The sequence below is a fragment of the Elgaria multicarinata genome, chromosome 7 (assembly GCF_023053635.1).
Source record: "Elgaria multicarinata webbii isolate HBS135686 ecotype San Diego chromosome 7, rElgMul1.1.pri, whole genome shotgun sequence".
Lineage (NCBI taxonomy): Eukaryota > Metazoa > Chordata > Lepidosauria > Squamata > Anguidae > Elgaria > Elgaria multicarinata.
Window position 1 is genome coordinate 96,698,571 of NC_086177.1, and position 13,749 is coordinate 96,712,319.

Here is a 13,749-nt window from a genome sequence, read left to right on the forward strand (position 1 = left end):
AAGATGAGAAAGATGGCCAAACGTCATAGCCCCTGCCCCATAACCAGATTAAGAAAACGTTGGCAATTCCTTATAAATGCCTTGACCAGAGGCCATTGCAAAGTGAGATAGATTTCTAAATTCATATGGATTTAGATTTCTCCCTGAAAGCAGATCAGCCATAGCAATTATATGCCACCATCCTAAGGCTATGCGGGTATGACTGGCCCTTGATTTAGCAAGTGTGCAGATGTTGGGTTTCTTGGGTTCTTTTGTCAAGGCTGCCCAATCCACAGGTCATTGTTGCATTTTGACTGACAGAGGGAGCAACAGTGTAAATAGCAAGTGATTACAAGAAGGAAGTGATGAATGGTTCAAGATCCACGTTTGAACACAGAGCAGCTATTTTCCAAGAATGTCTTATGGTGGAACTTATAGAACTGACAAGCCCCAAGATATGAGTTATAATCATATGAATTATATGTCAGTCAGGCTTATTTGAAGCCACTCAATAACAGTCTATCTGGCAGGAGAGGGAGATCAATGATAGATCTCCTATCACTTGATTTAGAAACTACTAGGTTCAGTCTCTTGAGTTTCCAATGGATGCTACCATTATCTTTTGCTACAAAGGGTGTTGTTTTCAGAAGGAACCAAAGCAAGAAACTCGACAGAAAGCACTCACCTGGAATTTCTATGGATGAAAATTAAGTCACAGGGCTCATCTACACCAAGTAGATATTCCACTATGAAAGTGGTATATAAAATGGGGGCCCATTGAGACATACCATATACCGCTTTCATACCGTTATATCCTGCTTGGTGTAGTTGTGTCATGGGCCCCACCAATTGTCAGTACACTTCATTTCCACTATAAAGCAGTAGTATAGATCCTGCAGTGCACTTCAATACCGCTATAAAGCAGTAGTGTGGCTCCTGCCTTTTATATACCGCTTTCATAGTGGAATATCCTGCTTGGTGTAGATGAGCCCACAGTCAGCTGCATATTGACAATCTGGAAACTGAATGGTGAAGAGCAAAGCTCGCTTTGCATGCAACAGTCTTGAGCCGGCTACAGTTGTGTTGAAAGTTCTGCTTGACCTCATTTCCTTAGAAGACAGTATTTTATGAGAGCAAAAAGGATAGCCAGGAGAGATTCAAAACAGAACAGCTCCTTAGAACCTAATAGATGGCCCCTTAACGCTCTATTGAGGAAGCTTGAAATGCCAAAGTATCCTTGGATTGAGAAATTTTTGGCTTGATCACTCTAGTTGTGATCACCACTGCAATTTCCCAGTGGTGAGTTGTAAGGCTAAATGAGGAGGAATTTGGGGCCAATGTGGCACATACGACTGAAGGAAAGGGTGAACCCTAGAACTGAGTTGGGCATCAAAGATAGCAAATGTCATTGGATAGAACTGCTTAGTAACGCATTTGGTGTTATTTTACTGAAGGCTTCAGTCCTCCAAAGAGACTAGGAAGATCTTGACGACTACTCACCTTTTACTACTCTACAAATAATTGCAGTCTTCATTCCTAAAGTTGCAACGTCATCATCCAAAACATTTCTTCATATACATAAAGACAAAAAAGGGGGAAGGTAGTATTTTTTTTCAAGTATTCTTACTCTCAGCCATGGACACAAATAGCTTCTAAAGGTGAAGATAAGACATAACGTTTAACCAGTGGTCACACTAAGCTTCTCACCTACAGTGTTCATACCAGCATGTCAAACACTGGAGAAGCAATTACTCTTGCTTCAAGTGGTGTGTGTGCCTTTTTCGTTTTTTAGAAAAATATATATATTATTTAAAGTAGCTTTCATAGATGTATTGATTTATGTTTGTCCTTCACATTTTTTAAAAAAGTAAAAGCCAGCAAGCATTTAAAAACAGCTGAAAAACTGTTTCAGGGAAGGGGTTGGTGTTAGTAATATCACCTGCGCTAGCCAATCAACACTCTCTACAGCTGGCTTTTGCTCCAAATGTGTAGAAGTGGCTTTTCAGAGCGCACCCAGGAAAAGATACATTGGTACCGAATATGGCAAGGATGCTTCCAGACTGGCCCCACTGTTCTTAAAATATTATGTCTCTCTTCATCATCAAAGGCAAGGGGCTCTCACAACGAGAGAGAGAGAGAGAAAAATATTTTCTTTCCCTCTATTTAACATGCATCAAAAAACAAGAGAAGTATAGTCCTACTTGTAATTTTGGAGGGTTAGTGCAACAAAGAAGCTTACGTGCTCTCATTCTACTATGTCTACAAATCAAGTGTCAAAACAGCCTTAACAGCATCCAGATGAATGACCAAACCATCCTGGCATGAATTGGCGTAGCTATACACATTGTGAGCTATACTTAAGGTATAATCCCAGTGCAAGTACCTGAAATGTTTAATGGATGTGTTCTCAGAAATTTCCCCATAACATGACCGTATCTGCTAAAACGTCAGTGCGGAGATCATGTATGAAATGCTGATATCGTAAGATGGAATACCATTCAGTGGCAGTACTAACACACACAGAATAGGTCTACATTCCTATCAGGTGACGCCGAGTAAGGATATTTGCGAACATTTCCACTGAGTGTGCAGAGCTGGAATCTCCCGCCCACCCCTCCCGTAAAATCATCATGCCATCCACATACAGAATATAATCCAGTAGTTGCCATGCTAAAACAAACAAACGCCCCCCCTGAACTTTTAGTGAAGGTCACAGAGAATTCCCCGGTGGGAACACAAAGTTTATGCACAGTGATGAAAACCGGAAGCAGTTTTCCAGTGTAAAAGATCCACCAATGACTAGCTGGAGAAAGTTAGCATTGTTGTGTTATATACTACGTTTTAATTCCACAAGCAAACCGAGACGTTTCAGAGCTTATCCCAGGAACGAGATGGATTGGATTTTGGTTCATTCTCCAGTTCTTGGTGGTTGTCTTCCTCCGGCAGTGCCGTTGCTTATGATTTATTCATTTATTATCTTTCACCATTTTTCACGAAGGAAAAGTTCACTTCTGTATCATCTGGCAGGGCAGCAGCTTTAGAGGCTGGCAACGTTTACGGAGAACTCTCTGACGAGGCTGTTAAAAACAATAAAAACAGACAGTAAGTACAAGCTTACCTCAAAGTGAGGCAATTACAAGGTATTGCAGCTGAAACAAAAGGTCAAGGCTGTGTTATACAAATTCTACATCCGCTAAAGATAAGCAATCCCAGACACATTTTCCATTCTGCCCCTACATCATCCCCCCCCCATTACCCAATACTAATCACATAATTATTTCACTGGCTACAAATCAAGTTGGATGTATTTGTATGGATGATTTAAAGGTTTGGTTTTTTTTAACCAGGATTTAGCAACCTAGTACAACCTGATACTGAACTGCTTTTTTGATCCTTGAAATCAAACCGGTCTGTCCGGAACACCAACGAGATGCTCTGAATATCAAACCCTATAATCACCCAATCCAGAAGACTTCAATTTGGTCCCCCACCCCTCCACTGCCCTGGGCTACAGCTTTTGTAGCACCACATCTTAAGAGATATACCACCCACTGGAGAATGACAGCGAGTATCATTTGAATGTGAAATGGCTTGTTTCCTGTGCTACATGCCCTCGTTAACCAAATTTATTACGATCTTTTAAAAATAGTTAGACTCCACCAAAACCTGTATGAAATTCACATGTTCAAAACTTTAAACCCAAATTCTGGACAACCCCTTGTTTTTTCCAGTTCCTATGCCTTCTGCCATTCCATTTCTTATGCCTGAACATCACTACTCAGCTGCCATTTTCTTCTCCACTTCACAATCCATTGCTTCAGTGGCATCTTTCTGGAACCATCAGAATTTCACACTTCTCATTAGAAGCACAGAGTTGGAGGCCATCTAGTTCAATGCAGGAATTCATCCCCCCAACAGCTTTAGTATCCGCACAACAGGCGGCGGTCCAGCCTCTGCTTGGGGATCTCCAGTGTGGGAGAGCCCATCCACTCCTCTTGGGAACTGGTCTTATGTTCAAACGTCTCTTACTGTGAAGACACTTCTCATGACGTTCAACTGAAATCTACCTTTCTGTAGCTGAAGGCTGTTAGATCTAGACCTGCCCTGTGGGACAACGGGGGAACAAGATTTTTCTTTCTTCTACATTGCAGCCTTTCTGGTGTTTAAAGAACAATACCATGTTGCTCCCCACTCTGCCAATCTTTTCTCGAGATTGCCGACTGGCTTCTTCTGAGTCACATGGAGCTCCATCACACCAGCGTTTTATCGCACTGTCGTCCTGCCTTGTTTACCGTTTTGCCCCACGACCCTCACACAGCGTTGTCCCTGTCTTGCAGTCATCTTGCCTCTTCCCCTTCATTTTCCGTGTTTTTCTAGGGTGAGGAAAGTGTGGCATTTTGTCTCCATGTGGGATAGAACCGCCCTTCTGTCCCCGTGTATTGCCGTCCTAGCGCTATGTCGCAGAACCTCCCTTCTTGGGGGAGTCTGCATTGAAGGGCGGTCTTGCTGATGAAAGAGGAGAGCAGGCTGAATTGCTCAAATGAACAGGCTTGTGCTGAGTTGCTCGAATGTACTTCTGCTGCTCCAACCCTACTCTCATTGCTCTCCCATTGCTATTCCTCCCACTCGAATGGCAGAAATGGCCCCCAATCGATCAAATGCTAAATTGTTGAAACAGTAGACAATAAAACCAGAGCAAGGGGGGAGGAAGACCCCCACGTCCATCACAATGTCCACCAACCACAAGGACCAATGAACTGGAGGGAGAAGGGAAAGGGGCGGGGTGGGGTGAGTGCAGTGACGATACCAGGAAGTGTGAGCCGGTGTAGGTGAAAAGGTAAACAAGGCAAAATAGTGCAACAACACACACACGTGAAAGTGACTAGCACTTGACACACTAATGAAATGGAGGTGGAAATCACGGACGTATACCGGGGAAGAAAAAAAAAAGGCGTGACAGAGCTCATGGATTCTGCAGCCCAGTTTTGCACTTTTTCCACTATCATGACTTTTCCCCCTGGCCTGACGGTAACATCTCTCAAGAGCACCAAGGCAATATGTGGGCAATTCCCAACAATATAGATGGTTCCCCTTCTAACTGGGGAAGGACGAGCCAGCTTCATTTTTGCCCCAGAGAATTTCCAGAATGCCAATATTCTAAGTATTCAGCCTGTTGAATCTTGCTGCAAAATTTTGACAAAGCCCAACAAAGAAACAAGTTATAAATTGCCGGAACGTTTCAAACGATGGCCAAAGCAAGGGCAGCTGCCAATTTTCAGCGGCAAGTTAAACATTGACACTTCCCTTTGCATCTGCAAACTCCCCCACGCCATGATTACACACCATGCACAATGGTGTGTAATCAGACACTCTGCATATAGGTGGTCTACATGAACTGGGCTCTCGATAAAAGATCACATAAATAAAATATACACCAGAAGAGCTGTAGATCCCAGCCAGCAAACAGATGCTCTGTAAGAACAGTGTTAAGAGAGTTATCGTGGCAAGCTAATGTGGATTCCTGCCAAGTGGCTGCAGAAGAGACAGGGCAAGAGCAAGGATGGCTCTGGGTTCCAGTAATTTCCCGTGCGTCACATTAAGGTTAAGGTTCTACTCGATTCTGATTTTCACTGAACAGTGGAATGTCAGTGGGAGGTTACTGCTCTAAACTTCCTGTATTGAGGTCAAACTACCAGCAAATAGAATTTCCAAAACTCACCTCCTGTGTACAAATCCAGGCATTGCTGGATGCAGTTTTTTTTTATTGCGTAATGTTCTGACGAAGCAATCCACTGATAAGCACCATCAAAGATACACAAGTTCAAAGGTGGTCTTGAATAGCTCAGCAACTTGATGGGAAGGCGGTATGAAAATGACAAAAAAAAAAAAAAAAAAAAAAACATGCTCTGTCCCCTGAACCAGCTCAAGGATAAGGTGGAGAACCAGGGCAGCAATTACTGGGATTGTTTATAAACTCTTTTGAAACACACACGCACCAAAGTCTCCAACAAAAGTAACCTCAGTCCTATTTAGAAAGCTAAATTTTGTGTGAATATATAAATTATGCAAATTGATGATCTTTGCATACGCTTGCCTCTGTTCTGTAATTTAATCTACTTCCATTTGACATGGAAATGGGCAAAGAGCAACACTAGGCTTTGCCCCCCCCCCCCCCCGGGGACCAATGGAAATTTGATTCAGCCACTCCTCTGGTTTTCTGAAATTCCATCACACTCTGCCCACACTTTTTCAAGCAGATCTTCACAATCATAAGGTCTAGAAAGTTGCTTTTCATTAGAAAGAGAGGTGAGATTCTCTGGGAGCTAAGTTTGATTGCCAAAGCCAGATTTGGTGAGGTTTTCTGTGTTCCCATAGAATTACGGCATTTGCACAGCCAAGCCTGAACCCATTTTTGTAACAAGGGACTCTAAGCGGTGTGCATGCATGTGTGAAAACGAATGGAATACAGCCAGATACTAAACATAGGTGGCCAAATATGTTGGACATTATTTGCATGTATTAAATATTCATAAAGTAAAGCGTAATATTATAACATTTAAAAATAAGGACCCAGTGCTCATAATTTATTCTGACGTCTTTGTACTCATTGGCCAGAGCACTGGAGAACAGAAGGAGGCAGGATTTTGCCACCATGCTTTCCCATATATCTCCACAAGTAAAAGACATAGGTGTGTAAATTTAAAAAAGGTGCAAGCTTGAAAGGCTAGGAAGAGAATATTCATCAGGGGGCACACTTGTGTCTATGGCCCTGCACACACAAAGGGATTTATCTCATTATTATTATTATTATTATTATTATCATTATTATTTATTTATATAGCACCATCAATGTACATGGTGCTGTACAGTGATGGAGCACCTCTTTTGTATGGAGAACATCGCTAGTGTGATGCACAACATGTCATAAGAACATAAGAAAATAAGAAGTGCCATGCTGGATCAGACCAAGGGTCCATCTAGTCCAGCACTCTGTTCACACAGTGGCCAAGCAGCCATCGGCCAGGGATGAACAAGCAGGACTTGGTGCAACAGCACCCTCCCAGCCATGTTCCCCAGCAACTGGTGCACACAGGCTTTCTGCCTTGAATACTGGAGATGGCACACAACCATCAGGGCTAGTAGCCATTGAAAGCCTTTGCCTCTAGGAATTTATCCAACCCCCTTATAAAGCCATCCAAATTGTTGGCAATCACTACATCTCGTGGTAGTCTAGATGATGATGATGATGATGATGATTTACATTTATATACTGCCCCATAGCCAAAGCTCTCTAGGCAGTTTACAAAGATTAAAGACAAATGTACAAAATTTAAAAGCATAAAAAGCATAAAAACAGACAATATTCATTTAAAAACAACTATTCTGGGGTCAGTTAAGAAAAAAAAAACACCCCCCAGCATGTGCTGTTAAAACTATCTCGGTTAGCTGAGATCTTGAAAAGTTGCTGTCGGTCAGAATAGATCTCACTGGGCTAGGTGGGCCAATTGTCTCGGTTAAGATTAGTGAGGCCACTGAATTTCGTAATTAGTCCGCTCATTGGGCAAAACCAGTGCCTTAGTAATGCCCACCATTTTAGCAAACTTGGATCGCTGTCTTACAAATTCGTTATTAACTTCAGAACAGATTGAGAGCTGCGTCTAAACTATGGCCAATCTGCGCACCTGCTGAATTGGTTGGTTTAACCCTTTTCTTTCAGGAGGGAATGTGATGATGTCACTGTAAGCCTTTAGGGAAAGGATGGTGTTTGAACGCTTCCCACGAAGAAACAGCCACATATACTGATTCCTGATAGTGAATAAATATTACGCAGAAAGGCCACGAGGAAACAGCAAATCAGGAAGGGCGATGCATGATGCCATGACACATTATGCAATTCCAAACTTCAGCTCCCAAGATGCAGTTTGATATTGTGCAGATGCAAAAACCCATATCCACAGAATGAGAGAATTAAAGGAGAACTCTTAACCAAGATTATATGGTGGGATTTGTTACTTTCCAAGGAAATAATAAATTTATTCAGGGTAAAATTGCCCATCACTACCTGAGACAGCATGATATGGTACCATATGCTCAGCCCTATTCCCCAGGCTCCCAACTTTTGAAAGAACATCAGATATCGCCCTTAATCTCTCAGGTATATGAGAGTCAGTGTGGTGTAGTGGCTAAGGTGTTGGACTGGGAGTTGGGAGATCCGGGTTCTAGTCCCCACTCCGCCATGGAAACCCACTGGGTGACTTTGGGCTAGTCACAGACTCTCAGCCCAACCTACCTCACAGGGTTGTTGTTGTGAGGATAACATGGAGAGGAGGAGGATTATGTATGCCACCTTGGGTTCCTTGGAGGAAAAAAGGTGGGATATAAATGTAATAAATAGTAATTAATAAATAACTAAGTATATGCTTGCTTGTCACTGAGGGTGTAGTGGGCCATGACAGAATCAGTAGCCACAACAGCTATACACAAATCTATTCCAACAGTGCTGGTCACATTGCTCGGAACTAGGGCTAAATTAGACACACATAACATATTTCTTGTTATGTACTGTAAATATCAGCCCCGGGGAAGTCTGAGCAGCCTCAGGTCCATGGGAGTGAGTGGGGAGGGGGAGTTTAACTCTTTCCTTCCTGCCAGGGTCATCCAAAATAGGCTCTCCAAAAGCTGCTATTTGCATTTCAAAGGAGGCAATTGGGAACTTTGCTTAAAAGGCAAATAGCAACTTCAGAGAGGTGATTTGGGTCGAAACTGTGGCAGAGAAGTAAAGGACTGAACTTTCCCACCACCCCACAGTCCTGCTCATGCTTCCCTGTGGCTGCTATTTGCATAACAAGTAATGTGCATGTTATTTGCATCCATGCAACTTGTGTCTAGTTTGGATTCCCAACACCCCCCAGAAACTGTCCTGCTACAAAAATCTGGTGTCTCTTATAGTGGTGGGCTCCTGTCAGTTAGCTCCTGGCTTCACCTTGGCAAGCAGCATATGGTTCTGCACTGACTAGAGATGTGAAGGCCCAGAAATCCCCCCCCCCAAAAAAAAAAACCTGAGAAAATTTAGGAAACATTTCTCCCATTTTCCCCCAGGGATTGAGGGTGGGGGAAAACCAGTTCTCCTCTACAAATATTTTCATTTCCCCCCAAGTGTTGATATCTCTGCCTCTGACATCTACTTCACTGATTCTGCAACTTTTTGCAGAATGAAGTTGGCATAGTTAATGGTTCGTACTCTGTTGGGTGTTCTGTGCTAAAACATATTAAAGGTCTGCAGCAAGAAAAGCTTGATTATAGTTGCTGTAGAAATTGTGCCAGTTCAGCAAACGTGCATAATTTGTTCAGCAATTTTTGTGGCTGTTGCATACTTCATTCTGGTATGGCTTGCAAAAAAGGAGGAGCACAGAACTATGATGGACACTGAAACTCTGCAACTCTCTTATTCAACCACACTTCTAGTGTTAAGATTCCAGGGGCTCATGTACCGTATTTCCTTGATTGTAAGACACCATCGATTGTAAGACGCACATTAATTTCAGTACCACCAACAGAAAAAAAAACCCTAAGAAACACCTGTGAATCTAAGACGCACCCCATTTTTAGAGTTGTTTATATAGGAAAAAAGTGCGTCTTATTATTATTATTATTATTATTATTATTATTATTATTATTATTATTTATTTATATAGCACCATCAATGTACATGGTGTTGTACAGAGTAAAACAGTAAATAGCGAGACCCTGCCGCATAGGCTTACGATCTAATAAAATCATAGTAGAACAATAAGGAGGGGAAGAGAATGCAAACAGGCACAGGGTAGGGTAAACAGGCACTGGGTAGGGTAAAACTAACAGTATAAAGTCAGAACAAAATCAAGTTTTAAAAGCTTTAGGAAAAAGAAAAGTTTTTAGCTGAGCTTTAAAAGCTGCGGTTGAACTTGTAGTTCTCAAATGTTCTGGAAGAGCGTTCCAGGCATAAGGGGCAGCAGAAGAAAATGGACGAAGCCGAGCAAGGGAAGTAGAGACCCTTGGGCAGGCGAGAAACATGGCATCAGAGGAGCGAAGAGCACGAGCGGCACAATAGTGTGAGATGAGAGAGGACAGATAGGAAGGAGCTAGACAGTGAAAAGCTTTGTAGGTCAACAGGAGAAGTTTATCTTAGAATCGAAGAAATAGGGTATATGATGCCGCTGCCAACTTTCAGCCACATCAGGCTTCCCTCTCCCCCAAAACGGCACTTTTTCGCGGTGTTGTTTTACTGAGACCTTTTCAGTTGCTCCAAGGTCACCGTGTTGTTTCTTCAGAGGTGGTCTCAGTTTGGGGTAAGCAAGTGTGCGTTGCTAGGGGCAGATCCAAGTGTAAGTGCAAGAACAGAGGGCAAGGCATGAGCTTGACATACTGAATGGCTCCCTGCGCTCCCTCCTGCCACGTAATTTTTTCAATTCGGTGGTGTTTCGAGGGAATCAGCTACCAAAGCAAGGTCATATAGATACCCCTAAGTTGGTGCTGCCCACACACAATCTTATTTTTATTTATTCATTGCATTTATATCACACTTTTTTTCCTCCAAGTAACCCAAGGCAGTGTGCATAATCCTCCTCTTCTCCATTTTATCCTCACAACAACAACCCTGTGACTGGCCCAAAGTCACCCAGTGGGTTTCCATGGCTGAGTGAGGACTAGAACCCAGATCTCTTCACTCCCAGTCCAACACTTTAGCCACTACACCAGACTGGCTCTCTTACCCTACATAAGGTCTAGAAATGTACTTGGTTTTTTTTTTTAAAAGGTTCTCAAGTAGCTGGGTGCTTGTGCTTGTGAAAAGATTATGAGCTCAGTTATTCCCCACTCCTCTATGCCTCGATTGATTGATTGATTGATTGCAGTAATATCCCACCTTTTTTCCTGCAAGGAACTGAAGGCGGTGTACATAATCCTCCTCCTCTCCACTTTATCCTCACCACAACAACCCTGTTAGGTGGGTTGGGCTGAGAGTCTGTGACTGGCCGAAAGTCACCCAGTGGGTCGCCATGTCCAAGTGGGGACTAGAACCCGGATCTCCCGGCTCCCAGTCCAACACTCTAGCAACTACACCACACTGGCTCTAGGCCTGGGTGCCGGATCTTGCTGACCACCTTTCCTTTTCCACTGCCCATCAGCTGCTCCTCCTTCACTCCAGCCTCCACGTTTCACCTCTTTTTATCCACTGCCTCTCTCTCCTTAACCATTCATACTTGCCCTGCCTTTTCCAGCTTGGGCTGGCTGGTGACCTGTCCGATCTCAGAGGGATCCTGAGCAGGAGGGTGCTACTGCATTCATTTTCTATTAGTGGCCTGCAGACAGGTAGCTGGTTGGCCACTGTGAAAACAGAACACTGCACAAGATGGACCCTTAATCTTAGGGTGACAATATGAAAAGGAAGACAGGGCTCCTGTATCTTTAACAGTTTTGTAGAAAAGGGAATCTCAGCAGGTGTCATTTGTATGCATGAAGCACCTGGTGAGATTCCCTCTGCATCACAATAGTTAAAGCTGCAGGAGTGACCACATACAAAGGAGTGACTAAATACAAAAGAGGGCAGGACTCCTGCAGCTTTAACTGTTGTGATGAAGAGCGAATTTCACCAGGTGCTTCATGCATACAAATGACACCTGCTGAAATTCCCTTTTCAATGCAACTGTTAAAGATACAGTTGCATTATCCTTCTTTCCATATGGTCACCCTGCTTAATCTCATTCAGCATGACTCTTCATATGTTCTCAGCATTTTCAGGGTGGAACATTACAACTACGTTTTTAAGAGATATCAAAATGGGTTTCATGTCTGCAAGGCCAGATGATCAAAACGTACATCCTGTAATTCTGAGACGGAGCATTTCTGTGAGAATGAAAGTCCTGGCAGATGCTCCCAGCAGGTAGGCTTTTGTAAAGCCAATTAGTCAGAGGTTATTGCAGCTGCTCTATGAGACACGACTAGCTCGCACAAGAAGCCATAGAAAATGTACTAATCCCAAATATATTCTAGTCCACAACGCGTAACGTCCTCGAGCAATTGGAGCAACAAATGACTCACAACTCTCATCATCCTTACTTGTGAAAAACACCCTTTTGTGAATTTGTACAAAACGAGAAGCCATTGGCAATCTTACAAAGATAAGGCAGATGAGAGCCAGAGAGAGCACCTTGACCTTCTGTCGGGATAATCGTTTATTTTTGCAATTCGTGCTTCTGCCTTCTTTTGCAAACACCTACTCAGGGGCAGGAATCCTAGTTTCCATGTTCCAGATCAAGAGGACTCACCAAAACAACCTGGACGCAGAAGACTCTTGCCATAATGGCCAGTTCACATGGTCAGCTAGCATGCTATGATGTGGGCTAATCAGATCCATGCTGCAGATGGACATAGGAATGTCGGAGAAATCTACAACCGGATAAAATAAATTCAGATTTCTCTGAATCCAACCTGAGGATTCCACAGCGGACCAGCTTTTCCAGAGTCGCAGATTCTGCAGGCTTTTTTAAAAAAAAAAACTTTTTGGGGGGGAGTTACACAGATGTGCAACTCAGAACAAAATTCTCATACATCCCTAAAAAAAATCAGATTCCTTCAATGAGTGGGTGACCAAATGAAAGACACTTGACAAACTGCGAAACATAGACAGGACGGATTTAACAAATTTTGTATCTCCCAATTCACAGCAGAATCCATCCTGTGATTGCTTCAGCATCTGCCTAGCTATGCACTCATCCTGCATTTATGATGCCAGCCAAAATTAACAACTCAGTATAATTTTGGCTTTGCACCTTACGTAGCAGCGTATTTATTGTAATATGCATCTGATGCTGTAGAGCAGGTGTGGGAAACTTGTGGCTCTCCAGATGTTTTGGCCTACAAATCCCATCACCTGTAGTCAGCATAGTTAATGGTGAGGAATGATAGGTGTTATAGGTCTAACATCTGAACAGCGACAAGATGTAAAATCTTGACTACGAAAGCTTGTGTCACAACAACACATTGGTTAAACTTTGACTGTGCAATCTTATGTATATGTCTACTTAGACATACATCCCACAGAATTTTTTTGGACTTCCTCACAGATAAATGTGCATATTAGGATTGCAACCTAAGGTGCTAAAATACTTTCTATTGATTTGCAACAACTACAGATGACTCATTTTGTAATGAGTGGGTGCTTTTACCCACTTGAAATTTGTGGGTAAAATCAGCACATGTATCATACAGACACACACATCAGGGGACCATGATCAGATGCAATTTGCCATGGATTGTACACTCCATGGCAAATGTGGATTTGCGTCTGCATAAATGCCATGCTCCTGGTGGTTCTGCATGGACCTGTGGCCTGATTGGAGTCCACCTGGAGAAGAGCCTTCAGTGTGGTGGCCCCCTTTCTCTGGAGGTCAGGCAGGTGCCTCCTGAAAACATCTTGATTCCAGGAAGCCTTGATTGAGGCCGTTGCTAGACGAGGCGTTAGCGCGGTGTGAGGCCCAGTCTCCCTCCTGTGCATCCAGATGATGCACAGGGGATTCTGGGGTCAGGCCGGGCTAAGACCTCCCTTAACCCAGGATAAGCGGATCCGTTTATGGCCCGGCTTTTCCGCAGCCCTGGCCTGCTTGCTCTAGCAGGGTCCGTGGCTTTTCCCGGCTGCTTGCTTACTCGCGAGTAGCCGGGAGAAGCCACGGACTGGGCACAGCATTCCATAGGAGCGCTGTGCCCATCGGGCCGGGGAGGGGAATCACGGGG

The 13,749-nt window shown here is 43.4% G+C and overlaps 1 protein-coding gene across 1 annotated transcript in view; it reads right to left on the reverse strand.

Annotated features, from left to right (window-relative positions):
- Positions 1–2,623: 2,623 nt before the first annotated feature.
- The window catches only part of SAMD12 (sterile alpha motif domain containing 12), a 223,624-nt gene continuing 212,498 nt past the window's right edge, over positions 2,624–13,749 (reverse strand). The window contains exon 5 of the mRNA XM_063131091.1: positions 2,624–3,056. Coding sequence (XP_062987161.1) covers positions 3,034–3,056 — 23 coding nt within the window. The 3' untranslated portion in view covers positions 2,624–3,033. The remainder of the gene's footprint in view (positions 3,057–13,749) is intronic.